Genomic DNA, 14,467 nt, shown 5'->3' with positions numbered 1-14,467 from the left:
TAGTATATAAATAGTTGGCAACAATATGGCAAATCTAGAATGGGATAACGGCAAAAGTATAATTAGTTGGCACCAATATTCAATCAATGTACAGCCAACCTATACATACCAACTGAGTTCTGTTGTATTTTTAAGGAAACCAACTGAGATTTGTGTAAATTATAAATTATGTGTTGGTATATATAAAAATGTTGTATGAAGAATTCTACTACTACCATTTTGGCCACTTATTATATCTAACGTGATGTAAACAATTATATTTGTTTTATAAGTTTATTTGATTATGTATACAGTTACATATATACTAGTATATGTGTGTGTTTTTACAAACAGGAATCCGTGACGCAGAAAGAATGTATTCTTGCGTTAGTAAGAGATTTTCATTTTGGGGACATATTTCTTGAAAACGAGTAGAGATATCACAACTGAAAAATATGTTGGTACCACCGGATCTATTAGCCTGGTTTAAACGTAGTTGGTGTTATTGTCTTCCCAATTTTTGAAAATCTAATAAAGAGCATGTTTTTTATCATATAGTATTTGGTATTAGCACAAATCATGTCTAGAGACGAATTATGATATAAGAAAAACTTTAATGGAGGATTCTCGACGTAAAATTCTCAAAACAGATACTTTGATTGGATTTTTCGTGTATATATATATATATATATATATATATATATATATATATATATATGTTGAGACCTTTGCGTTGAAAATTCCCTTAAAGATTACTCTCTAATACCCAGATCTCTCGTTAAACAGAAAAAAAAACATGTTGTGATATATATTTTAGTAGTTTTCCGACGCCCAAGAGAAATACCACGGTGCAGTTGTAATTGGAAAGAATAAATCAATTAATGTTCTTAGAACTATTTTTTTTTTGTTTTAGTATATGATTAATTACTATTATACTTTTTGTCACACTAACTTATGATTTTAAGGAGGTGAAATGTAGAAATTATAGTTTGTCGTTTACGTACGATTCTAACATAACGAATTAGTCGACGTCGACTTAACTTATGTTTTTTCCAATTATATACTAAACGCGTCCAGGGGCAAATCACTGAAACTGATTTATTTTCTTATTCGTAATTTGTTGCTACTTTTAATCAGACAACCCGTTTCCAACTGTTTGTGGTTATTTTAACCATCTTCATTTCTTTCAGGTTTAGTTTTGAGTTGTTCTAGTCACCTAAGATTGGGTTTCAGCTGCCTTTAGGGGTTATCTTTTTGGGAATGTTTTAATATTTTCTGCCAGTTTTTGTGTTCAACTTGTATAATTGACGTTTGAATCAGTAGTAATCTTCAGATGGAAAAACAAATCAGACAAACCCTCTTAACCCACAAGTCAATAGTTGTTGACTATAACAGTAGAACGACAATTCTTTTGGTGGCACAAAACGAGGACAATATTCAACATCAGTTACGTATAAACACTTTTGACATTATATATTAAGCTAAAGGCTGAAGATCGAAGTCCATAGCTACATACAGGTTTAAGATAAAGGAAACTAAACGATAAACAAGGAAAATAAAATATAGTGGCCGTAAATTAGGATTTTCCCTAAATTAGAATTATAAGCCTCTCAAAACACAGTTGCAACTTGCAAGTAATATTTTCATACAGTAATTCTTAACCATTTTCATAATTCAAACAAATGAATCAAATATAGATCACAAAGAAAGAGATTTTTTTGGTATTCAAGGCAATAGCAAAATCTATGAGAGAATAATTACGTGTTCCAGTGGCATTGGATCATGACCAGACGCAGTAACGTGTTTATGTTAGATGGGGCCTAAGGCAAAATCTTAAAAGAAAATAGATTAAGTGAAGGGAGAATTGAGCTAGGGGCCCTTCCTCACACATACACTTTAATTTACCACTACACCATAACAAACATTTTGTAATTTGGAGCCCCAAAAACTATATTTATTTGGGGGCCCAAGGTAAAAGCTTTTTTTAAGACATGGTGGACACGGGGCTCTGACCAGACGTACTCCGAGAAATGCGGCTGTTTGCCGATCTCTTTACTTCCCAGTCACTTGCTTTTTTCCCACAAGTGCAGCACTGCGGCATCTCATTATGCCCTTTCACATTTATATTTTATTTATATACTACTGTTAATAATGTGATTATATATTTTGGAAATTTATTTATTTAGTCATTACTCATTACGATAGCCGTCAAAAGTTAATACGGTAATTTATTTATGTTACACGACAAAGAGAATATTTGATTCTTCGGTCGAGTCTAGTGAGATATTTACTGTCCAATCATTTGCCGCAACAATACAAATTGTTTTTTGGACAATATATGATCGTTACCGACTCATATAAATTAGAGAAATTCTTAGGTTCACCTCCTCCTAGGGTGAACCTCTAGGTTCACCAACCAATAGTGTTTGAGTATTTGATATTTGATATCTTTTAAAAAAGGAAACAAAATTGAATATCCAAATTAGATTATATTTTTAAAATAAAATAATAAAAATACATAAAAATAGTTACAAAAAATAAATAAATAAATATTGTTAAACCTTCAGCAAAATACTAAATCTTATATCCTAAATCCTAAACCCTAAACCCTAAACGTTAAACCTTAAACTTTGGATAAACTCTAAACATTGAAAAATCTTAAACCCTAAATCATACGTTAAAAACTAAATTTTAATAACACTAAACCCTAAATCCTAATCACTAAACCCTAAACCTTTGGGTAAACTATGAACCCTTGGATAAATCACAAACTCTAGGGTTTAATTTTAAATATTTTTGATTTAGAGTTTATGATTTATCCAAGGGTTCAGGGTTTATCCAAGGGTTCAGGGTTTATCCAAGGGTTTAGGGTTTAGTGATTAGGGTTTAGGGTTTAGTGTTATTAAGATTTAGTTTTAATGTATGATTTAGGGTTTAAAATTTTCCAACGGTTTATCCAAGATTTAAGGTTTATAATTTAGGGTTTAGAGTTTAAGATTTAGAGTATAGGATTTAGTATTTTGCTAAAGGTTTAACAATATTTATTTATTTATTTTTTGTAACTATTTTTATGTATTTTTATTGTTTTATTTTAAAAATATAATCTTATTTGGAAATTCAATTTTGTTTCCTTTTTTAAAAGATATCAAATATCAAATACTCAAACACTATTGGTTGGTGAACCTAGAGGTTCACCCTAGGGGGTGAACCTAAGAATTTCTCTATAAATTATATAATTGCGTGTTCCAAATTTAAGAAGAAAAGGAATTGAAAACGAACCAGAAAAAACTAATCAACACGGTATGCCCAAAAAGAGATAATACAAACTACACATCCATCTTTCAGTTTTTGAAGAAGGTTAAAAACTAATGGGTGGTGAACCAAATAAGAGATAATCCAATTAAACGCACAAGACTTGGTCGTATATTATATAATATTAATATTAGTTCCTTATATCATTCACCACCTTTTAATATATATTAGTTTATTATATACTTTATAAATAAAGAGTACAAATCTGATCCCTCCTTCTCTAACATGGAGAAGTGGTCGAAGATGTTTACATTCTGAAAGTCAGCATCTCTCTCGTTTCATCATCCTCTTACTATTTTCCCAACAAAATAATCAACATCCATAACACGATTACATAAATCTTACTTCTCTCTCGGATTCTTAATCATTCTTTTTTTCTTTCTTGCTATTTTTCACCGTGTTATATATCACATATACATAAAACACACACATACACACGCGTCATAGACATATTATGTGCAGTGTCTTTGAGTCTTTAGACATGGACAACTTCCAAGGAGACCTAACCGACGTTGTACGAGGACTCGGATCAGGACACATGACATCATCTCCTGGGCCACCGGAAGGTCCATTTGCAATCAGTTTGTCTACGCCGCCGACTTCAGATTTCCACGTGGATTTTCCCTCCGTCGCAAACTCTCAGATGAATCCCTTCGGCGACCCGTTCGTAAGCATGACAGATCCTCTCCTCAGCCTCCCGGCCAACTTCTCCGGCGCTGGAGATAGCAAAAGCAACAACAGTTTTGCAGTCTTTCCAAACACTACTGTGGATGATCATGTCAAGAATCAATGCAGTGTCTTCCCAAGAATCCGGATTTCGCAAAGAAACATCATCCAAGATGCATCCAAGTGTAATTCTCCAGCTATGGCCACCTCCTCCGTCACAGCAGCTTCTCCGTGGGGGATGATCAACGTTGATAGCCCTAACAGTCCAAGAAACTGTTTACTGGTCGATAATAATAACATCACGTCATCTTCTTCGCAGATTCAGATCTCTTCTTGCCCTCAGAATTTTGGCATAACGAGGAGGTAAATTTATTAGAATCTGATCTCCATGTTTTAATTATCATTTTTTCCTTCTTGATTAGTTAGGCTCATGATAAAACTTAATAAGTGATTTATAAGTTTTATTTTCAAGGTTTCATTGATTGACTATGTGAATGACATCCTTTTTCATTTCGAAAACTTGATTGAGCTACTCAACAAACTTTCATTTTTTTTCTTTTTGAAAATAATCTGATGTGCTAACAAAATATAATGTAAAAATTAAAAGTTATTATAAATCAAAATATTATATATCTATCCACAATTTAATTTCGTATCTACGTTTATATTATTTCGTCTACATTTTTATTTAAGATCAGTTTCATGAAACCATAAGAGACAAACTGAACTAGGGTTTTGTTCTGTGTATGTATTTTTTTTGACGAGTGTATGTAATTCTCAAAGGAGTATGCAACCTTTGTGATTTTCTCAAAAAGAATTTGGTGAAGTTTTATTCTCGTCATTCGGTATCAGTACTTTGTTTTTTTTTAATCAAATCTTGCATTACATCCGTCGTCTCCTTTTCTTGGTCGTTTCAAAATTGCGATGTTTAATTTAGTTTCGATCTTTCACTTTACAATTATGTTGTTATCTACACAGATTTCCAAATTTAGATTCAAACTTGAAAAGGGTACGAGCAGGAGTCTAAATATATGAAGTGTAAAACTCACAGACAAAACAATGAACTACCATGCCGTTATATTTCAAACCGAGTTCATTGTGTCCAATGTTATAAATTGATCATAAATTAACATTTAAAATTATAATTAACATGTATACTCACGTCACAAGGGTTAAAAATATATATGATATATATATTGAGTTATTGACTACTAATGACGAAGGATGCAGGAAGGGCCAGGGAAAGAAGGTGGTGTGCATACCTGCTCCAGCCGCCGCGAGCAGCCGGTCCAGTGGAGAAATTGTTCCGTCTGATCTGTGGGCCTGGCGAAAATACGGTCAAAAACCCATCAAAGGTTCTCCTTATCCCAGGTATATATAACATTTGTAACACTACTATATATGTCCCTGAATACATTACAAACATGATATATAGTCATATAGATATAATTACTGATTTAATATGTTAATTGCTCTCGTCTCACAATTTTCAACAAAATATATTAATTATACTGAAAAGTGATTTTTCTTAAGAGAAAATAAATCACATTATAAGTAGAATCTGCAGCCTTGCTTCCCTTCACAAACTGGAGATGCAATCATTAGCATGAAACTATATATATAAAGTCTAAAGTTCACATATCTTTATACGGCGCACATTAAGCCTTTAAATTCCTTATTGTGATTGCAAACTTACCTCATAATCGTAAGTCATAATATTCCATTTGAACTCGAGTTGTTTTTTTTCTCCGGTCAATTGTGCCTAGTGATCAAATAAATGGGTTGTTACTTCTTAATTTTAAACAAAGAAAAGTATATTTTCTCATGAAAAAAGTACGTATAAATAAAGTGATATATATTAATTAGATTATAGTAATCGAGTCTTTGATGGCTACTTGAATGCTTAATCGTTCCTCAGGGGTTACTACAGATGTAGCAGCTCGAAAGGTTGTCCAGCTAGGAAACAAGTGGAACGTAGCCGCACCGATCCAAACATGTTAGTCATTACTTACACATCAGAACATAACCATCCATGGCCCACTCAACGCAACGCTCTCGCCGGCTCTACTCGTTCTTCTTCATCCTCTTCTTCAAACCCTTGTTCCAAATCCACAATCGCAACGACTTCTGCCTTGTCCAGAGTCTCCCAAAACAAAGAGGAACCTAATAGGTCCCACTTGCCATTCTCATCCACTCCTCCTCCTTATGTAGCCAAAGCGGTTAAGGAGGAAGACGCTGAGGAGCGTAAGGATAATATGGAGTTCGATGACGTTGACGACACCTATAGACCGGAGTTTCAGCATCAGCTGGGGGATTTCTTCGCCGATCTTGACGAGCTTGAGGAAGATTCTCTAACTATGTTGCTCCCTCAAGGATTCTCCGGAGATAATAGCGGTGGAGGTAACCTGGATAACAAAAGAATGATTCCTGACGTTTTTAGCGATTTCTTTGACGACGATTCCCCAAGATCGTTATAAATATACCAAAGTTCAGTAAAAAGATCGTTATAAATATTCTTAGTATCAATGTAATTAGTCATGAATTTCGTGTAATTCGATTAACTTAGATGACGGTATTAGCCTGCCGTAGATCATGGTCTATGATGGTAATCTCGCGATTTATGTTACATTTTTTTGGGGGGGGGGGGGGGGGGGGGGGGGGGGGGGGGGGGGGGGGGGGTGGGGGTGGGGGAGTGGGGTGATCCATATTATATAGTCAAAATAAATTTGCGAGCTCATGTTGCTTTTTTCTTTTATAAAACATTTCCATCCTTACACTCATAAAGGTTTTCAAACAAAAAACATACGCTACTTATACTTTAGTGCAAATTAATTACTGAAATAAGTTATAATTAAAAGTAAAATATTACACCTAAACAGTATTTTACTCTTTTTTACTTTTACATATCTCATTTACAACCTATTTTATATGTCTGGGCTTGTATGTGAATGAAACACTTCTGATTCAGTTTTCTTTCAGGAGTATAGTTATGTCGCATGATTGGAGCTATGCAAGCTACCTAACTCTATCGTATTATTTTGTTTAAAAAGCCTCTATCGTATGATCGATATATAATATATATGAAACAATTAATGATGGTGAGAATAATTTCTCTTTCTGACCATGCATGTGGATGATCTCGAAAGGTAGGAAGAAAGCCCTAATTTCATGGCTTTTCTTACGGGCAAAATTAAATTCGAATATTATAATTTATTATTATTATTATTCGATATAATAATCATATTCATTCTGACTTGTGAGTAATTGAATGAATGTATGTATGATACTATGATGTTTGTGAGTTTGTCTACAGAGAAACTGGAAACAAAACCGGAGCTTGTAACTTTGATGGTAAATTGTTCATCGCTGTGAGTTCTGTTATCTGGATTTGAAACTCGCAGTTATTGAAAAATTTACATGCGGATTTTCAGCATCCGAGACCGAAGACTGTTCACGATGAGCTATATAATGACGTCTTAACAGCATCTTTACTCGTTACGGTCTCTAGTCTAAATCACCACAATGGGACCAGAATATTCGGTTATAAAAAAAAACTGGAAACAAAAGCTGCATCGTATAGAATAACAAATTACATTGTTTAAAAAGACCCATGACGATACTGAAGCGAACTTTGATTATTACGGATTGCATTTACAGTCAACTATTTCACGTGTAGTATATTTACAGTGGCATAATGTCCGTGTCTGAAAAAATGATGAAATAAAACAATAAAACTAAATTTTCGACTCATAAAAAATATATAAAATCCAAATATTCCCAAGAAAGTTTAATATTAACATTTAACATCTTACCCAAAAAAAAAGTTTAATATTAACACTCCGTTTTTACGTCTGTGTCACACATACTTTACTGAAATTAAATAATCATGAAAAGTTAAATCACCGCTAGATTAAAAAGATTATGAGTGTGTGGATCTCAACTTTTGATCAAAATTATTCTGAAAATAGTGACCTTAAGATTTGTCAAATCCATCGGACTCTGATTGATAGAAAGAAAAGTTGCATCACAAGTTCAAAAAATAATATATTTGTAAAAGGTGTTTGATTTGATGAGGGGCATGGAGAAAAGAACAGTCGAATATAACACGTTTAATTATCATAATATTTACTTTTCTATATGGTTTTTAATTTTTATTCTCTCACGATGGGACAGAGAATAATGGGAGGCCAATATGATACTTGGACGAAAATTTTAGTGGGAAAATAGGCTTGTGGATGAAACTATTTGGCGTCACCTTTTTTATATATTAATGAAAATGATTACCATTTTACATGGGTATAATTATGGGGCAGTTTAGTTATATAAATTAAGTTGAGAATGTTTATGATAATTGATCAAATATAGTGGTTTAAGTCGCATCAAGAAAGTTCTTTAGACTAGCTAGCTAAGTTAAAACCTTAAATCCTAAAAAGAAGAATAAGCCAGTGATAAAGATAGTTTACTAATAACTACAAGACTAATCCCTCCAAAATATATATAATTAAAGGATTTCCATAATTAAATTATGAATAATTAGTAAATTATATATATACCGACAGAATAACATTATGGCGAAGAAAGTACTAGGATAAGATTGATGTGTATGTCAATATTGATGATATTTTTATTCGTAAAAGCAATGATGAATTCTCTAACGAGACCGTAACGATATTCCTCAATCAAATATATACACACATCTAATCTTTTTTTTTCTGATCAAATATATACACATCTAATCTCTTTTTCTGATCAAATATATACACATCTAATTTAACTTTTTGTTTTTTACCTTTACCAGAAATTAACTCCCTCATATGTTTCTGTGTTTTATGTATTTCTTATAAGTCAACACATATATGATTATGTAAAAATTACAAATATTAAACTAGAAAATCCCAAATTTTAGGCGTCAATCACTCGACGGCCCACCGTACCGTGGATTGGATCAGAGTTTGTTTAGTATGGTTGTTCGGGCTTTATACATAAAACCCACAAAGGAATAAAGCCCCCAAAAGTGTTATTTTTGTTAAATAGCCCTGTTCGTTTGGTTTCGTTTGGTTGCCGCAGGTTTCGGTGTCAGCGGCAGCGTCTGCGTCAGCAGCATTAATGAGGACAGTTGTTGTTCGTTTTGCAGACGCTGACGCTGCCACAAATTATTGTTCGTTTGGAAGACGCAGGAAGTTGAAGTTGACGCAGGAAGTTGAAGTCGACGCCAACACTACCGCAGAAAGCAGATTTTTGTAAATAATGAATTATGTTAAAGGTAAAATAATAAATTACGTTATTGGCCGCAGGTTTTATTTCGCGACCGCAGATTTTATCGGCGTCAGCCGCAGGACGCAGCTTCCTGCGTCAACGAAACGAACAAGAGTTGACGCAGAATGTTGACGCTGCCGCTGCCGCCGGTACCTGCGGCAACCAAACGAACATCTTTATTGTAAAAATCAACATGCGGGAATAAATTAGCTAACTAGATCAGAAAATGTCAGACGATAGCTAAAATACATGGACAACTAGACGATAGCTAATGCCTAATACATAAGACTAATACAAACAAAGTATTAGTCCCTAGTTAAGAGGAGATTAACCAGGATAATTAGCCACTAACCATCAATACAAAACACAAACTAAGAACACAAATAAAAGCAAGAACATAGACAAATATGGGCACTGAGACTTTGAGATTTTCAGGCTTGAAAGTTGAAACTAAAACTAATTAGCCAGATCTGTAGACAGTAACTTGGTGATCTCTCCAGAAATCTTAGGGTTTCTCCAACTAGATTCTTCACTTGTTAGCTCTCGAACCATTTCGCACGGAACCAAACATACTTCCTCCGTTGATAGCTTCTCCTGGATTGCTTGTGATCCAAGCAAAACTTTAGTTTCTATTTCCGCATCAGAGATACCCTGCCTCTGAAGATAAACAACCAGCTCGTGAGAAAATACGATAAGAGTTATAATTAATTTGTATTATTATCTAGGAAGCTGTTTATTACTACCTTCTTTGTGGTCTGCATCATTTGGAGAATCCCAACTTGGCTTTGCAAGAACTTGACATACTTAGCGGCGGCTTGGAACATCTCGGCGGTGTTAAGTTTCTGACCACCGGGAATGAGTTTCGTGAGCTCCTGAGTCTTGTCCGCAATTCTTCTTCTCCTCTCTCGAGCCGCGATGCTCTGAGATGAAAGCGTTGGTCTCTTGGTGCCTTCTTGATCTCCTCGACCTGCCTCGAACGCTAAGGGGAAATCCGGAACCATAAACTCCGGGAAGATGGAAGCTTCTGGAACGTACTCAAGGTTAGGACTTGGGAAATGGTTGTGAGTGTTACAATGGTAGCTTGAGTTAAAGAGTTTCTGGCGTTTTGACGTGGGAAGGAAGGAATCCATGTTGTGTGACTCGTCGAATGTTTCAGCTTTAGGGTAAGGAAGAAAGATTTCTTGTGGAGGAAGCAACTGGTCGCAGAAAGCGTCAAAGTGAGTGAGCTCTAACAAGCTCTGTGAAGGAGCTTCTTCTTGAAACAATGGCCGATCAAACTGCATTTGCGGTTGAGATTGGAAGTAGAAACTGTCGGTTTCTGGGATAATCATATCCATGTCTGGAATAAAGCAATCCTGGAGCTGGATAGGTTGATCCCAGTTAAAGAAGTGGCTTAAACAATCCATGGACGACATTGAAAAGATGAAACCTGTAGAAGAAGGTGAAGCAATCAGTAGGAGTTACAAAGTATTTTTTAATAGATAATTAGTAAGCTTAATTAAGCTTTAATAACTAGTAACGAGCTAATAGATTTTAGGGAAATCTGTTTTTTTAGAGCAAAAAAAAGGTAACTATGTCCCTTTAGACTAATCTGTACTACTTTATGTCCTATTAGACTAATTTTTTCGAAAATGGCAGTAATGCCCTTAAAATTGTAATTTTTTTAAAAAGATAAATAATGAGTTCGACAAGCGGGATCGATCGATCCAGCTTTACAAGTTACAGTGGATCGATCGATCCCGATAATTATTCAGAACAAAAAAACGCGAAATATATACTGATCGACCTGGTCCATTTCACTCGATCGGCGAAGGTCGATTCTTTACAGATCGACCGATCCACTAAGGATAGATCGATCGATCCCGTGCCCAGGAAAGAATCCCAAATCGATTTTTTTGGTTTTGTATGATTATATCCGGGTTGATTCCCACTTGATTTGAACCGACTAAGCATGATTTCAACTCTTTAAACTCGATTTCTCTGGGACGAAATCCTTAATTTCCCATTCACGAACAAAGGGGGAGAAAATCAAATTCTCACCCAAACTCGATTTGTCGTTTTTTTTTGTTCTTTTTCGTTTTTTTTTTTTTTAAAAAAAAAAATCAATTTTTAAAAAAAATATAAAAGTGAATATTCTCAAATATTTTGTTTCCATATTTTTAGGAACTGATTTCTTATCCGTAGAATACAACTAATATGTAGAAATCAATTTCTACAGTTTTGTAGAATTATAGTAATTTTTAGAATTTGATTTCTACATGTTTTAGATTTATAGTAAATCTGTAGAAGTCGGTTTCTACATGTTTTAGAATTAGATTAATGTGTAGATTTTGATTTCTAAGAACTTTAGAATGGTAGGTTAAGCGCGGAATGTGTATTCTACATATTTGTAGAATACTCCTATTTACGTAGATCACGTATTCTAAACATTGTAGATTCAATGAAAAAAGTAGATTTCGTTTTCTACTTCGTAGAATGTCATTTCTACTTTTTTTAGAACATAATCTGAAATTTATAATTTTAACTTTTTTATAACTGGAAAATATACCATTAAGTTCATATAGGTATTTTAACAAATGTTACTATTTTTCCAAATTTTTTTTGTTTGTAAAACTATTTATTAAAATTATTTTCATAAATATTAAAGGATATTATAGGAAAATATGACACAAAATATAGATTAGTCTAAAGGGACATAGTTACTATTTTTTTGCTCTAAAAAAACAGTTTTCCCTAGATTTTATCTATTATAAATACAAAGTAGACAAAAATAAAAGACAGGAGAGGATATATGAGAGAATGTAAGAGACCTGGAGATTGATTATAGAGGATTATTGTCGTGTCTTTTGTTTTAATTCAAGCAGACTTCAACGTTGTAAGTTGTATTACTCGTTAACTGTCTCGTAGGCATATATATTGGAGAGTAAAAAGTTAGGGTTTTAGAGCGGAAACGAAGGAGCCGTTACTCAGGGTTTTAGTTATTTTTTTTGTAACGACCTTCCTATTATCAGGGCATCATTCATTTATTTTAATAAATTTTTAATACAGAGCCATTGTCAAAATTAAAAAAAAAAATCGGTGATTGGCATTTATAAAATTTTAGACGTGTAAATAGATTTCAAATAAAAATAGGCATTTGAAAATAAGAACTTTAAATATATAAATAGTTATCTTTATTATAAAGTTAATTGTGCCTACAAGCATGGTTTAGTACTAAACATAAGAGTAACCGTCACTTTTAAGTTATTGTTTGGCAGCGTTTTGTAGTTAATGCGGATCAATTAATGTTGGAATAATAATTAATTTATAAATGACCCTATATTTACTCTGCTTACGGTTACTCCTCACTCATACTCTTTTTTACTAGTGTTTTTTAAATTCATCAGTTTACTAAATAAGTAAATACTAATAAAATCATTATAGAAAAAACTTGTGGACTTGGTAAAAGTCGGCGACTTTGGCGGGTAAAGTAGGTTTCGTGGTTCCACGTGCCTTAGTCTTTGCTTTGCCGCCAAGTTTACTAACCTCTCAGTAACTTGGGCTTGAATGAGAGAAATGGGCCACTAAATGGTGCACAGCATTGCTTAATTCCTTGAAAGCCCTTTTAAAAAAAAAAAGAGAAACTATGAGAAGGGTAAAGAGATGGGCCAACAGCTTTACAAGAAGGATAAATAGAGAAGATGGGCCGCACCTGCGAAGTCCATAGACAGAAGACAACGTTAAAGGTTTTTAGGGTTAGATAAATAGATGCATATATATATATATATATACAGTATATCTTTCTCCTATACCTTGTAACGTAAGATCACGCGGCTATCTCTCTCAGGTTTCTTGTAAGAGAAGAACAAAGCTTTATTTATTGTTCGTTTAGTGTGTGTGGCGGGAGATCAAACTCTCAACATTCTCGGGTGAGTAAAATAACACTTGTTGCAGCAACAGTGGTCTTCTCTTTATCTCTGCTTTTTCTTTAAGATCTGCTTGTCCTGGTTTGTTTTTCTCTGTATGTTAGTTCACTTTCTGATGATAACTCTGATTCTTTGAGGTTTTGTTTGTCTTAAGTTTTGAGTTCTTTGTTTACATCTCTGGACACTCCTCCTTTAGTCATTTGTTCATGACTTTTTCCAAATTTTTTATTAAATAAAAAAGTACCTCAAATTTCAGCTGGATCTGTGTTTCACTTTGTTTTATATTCTGTTTTAACTTTGAAAAGTGATATCTTTCGTTTTTGACTAACATGCATATTTTGTATCAGACAGACATGGAATATAGACCTAGCGCAGTGACTAATGAACGAACCCCGATTGAAGAGAGAATGGCTGTTCTTGTTATTCGAGTAGGGGAGGTTAATGGGTTGGTTCTTAAGAGCCCCCTTTACTGGGAATCTATAGAATTCCTTGCGAAAGACGAGGTTTCACGAGGCATATTCTATGCACTTCCAGATCAATGTAAGCTGCATTATCTAAAACGAAAGATAAAAGCCTCTAATATGGAAGAGAGGGAACTTTCTTATGAACCCCTTTATGATTATTGATGGAATTATGTTTTCCAGTGTCACGGTTTCATGTTGTTTTGCTTGACTTTGATGTTGTGGGATATCTTTCATGTTCAGTGTTTATTTCTGTGTGCTTGAATTTTATATTTGCTGAATAACGAACCTGTCTTTAGTTTTACGTTACACAAAATGTTATTGTCATGTAATATGAAATGTTATTGTAATGTAACATGAAATGTTATTGTTATTTCTCTTTATATGTGTTTTCAGTAATGTTTTTCGTGATATATATTATTACTTTAGATCTCTAAACACTACGGCACGGTTCTGATGGATGCATAACCATTAGTGAATAAAATCAAAAGATCTAAACATCATCAGACTATATGTGTAAAGACAACAGGCAATCTATAACGTACGCTTCCTTGGCATATGAGTGAAACTCTGTTCTATAAATCCAAGTTTGGGCTATACTGAAATAAAGACATAAGCTATACTGAAATAAAGACATAAGCTTGTGGGAAAACTTATCCGATACACTATTTCATTCTCCTTGGGCTTAGAGTGAACAAAAAATATTATTGCCAAACATGTATTAATTTGTCGAATAAATTAGAAAACCTCACTATTTGATGGGACATTTGCTAAAACCAACCCAAATATTCAAGTCAAATGTAAAAGTGTACCCCACTTTCAGTCAAATGCAAAACCAACCTAAAGGAGTAGTGAAAGTACTATTTCACCCTTATGACCAAACAAAAA

The 14,467-nt window shown here is 33.7% G+C and overlaps 2 protein-coding genes across 2 annotated transcripts; one reads left to right on the top strand and one right to left on the bottom strand.

Moving 5' to 3' along the window:
- Positions 1-3,065: 3,065 nt before the first annotated feature.
- On the top strand, positions 3,066-6,567 carry LOC125608305 (probable WRKY transcription factor 35). The gene is made up of 3 exons (XM_048778472.1): positions 3,066-4,320; positions 5,188-5,328; positions 5,876-6,567. Exons 1-3 carry the CDS (start codon positions 3,746-3,748, stop codon positions 6,432-6,434), a joined length of 1,275 nt encoding a protein of 424 aa, XP_048634429.1. The 5' UTR covers positions 3,066-3,745; the 3' UTR covers positions 6,435-6,567.
- Positions 6,568-7,350: 783 nt separating this feature from the next.
- On the bottom strand, positions 7,351-10,728 carry LOC106450168 (transcription factor bHLH53). Its single transcript, XM_048778471.1, is given in 2 exon segments — positions 7,351-9,942; positions 9,945-10,728. Coding segments are annotated over 2 exon segments (957 nt in total). The 5' UTR covers positions 10,629-10,728; the 3' UTR covers positions 7,351-9,669.
- Positions 10,729-14,467: the final 3,739 nt, after the last annotated feature.

The sequence above is a fragment of the Brassica napus genome, chromosome A4 (genome assembly GCF_020379485.1).
Source record: "Brassica napus cultivar Da-Ae chromosome A4, Da-Ae, whole genome shotgun sequence".
NCBI classification, from domain to species: Eukaryota; Viridiplantae; Streptophyta; class Magnoliopsida; order Brassicales; family Brassicaceae; genus Brassica; species Brassica napus.
The sequence above is the reverse complement of the archived record's forward strand: the minus strand, read 5'-3'. Positions and strand labels throughout refer to the sequence as shown.

Excerpts from the sequence above, each read along its gene's own strand:
- LOC125608305 (XM_048778472.1), top strand. The coding sequence starts at position 3,746 with ATGTGCAGTGTCTTTGAGTCTTTAGACATGGACAACTTCCAAGGAGAC. Across the intron at positions 4,321-5,187 it reads AATTTTGGCATAACGAGGAG|GAAGGGCCAGGGAAAGAAGG; the intron begins GTAAATTTATTA and ends CGAAGGATGCAG. Across the intron at positions 5,329-5,875 it reads AAAGGTTCTCCTTATCCCAG|GGGTTACTACAGATGTAGCA; the intron begins GTATATATAACA and ends ATCGTTCCTCAG.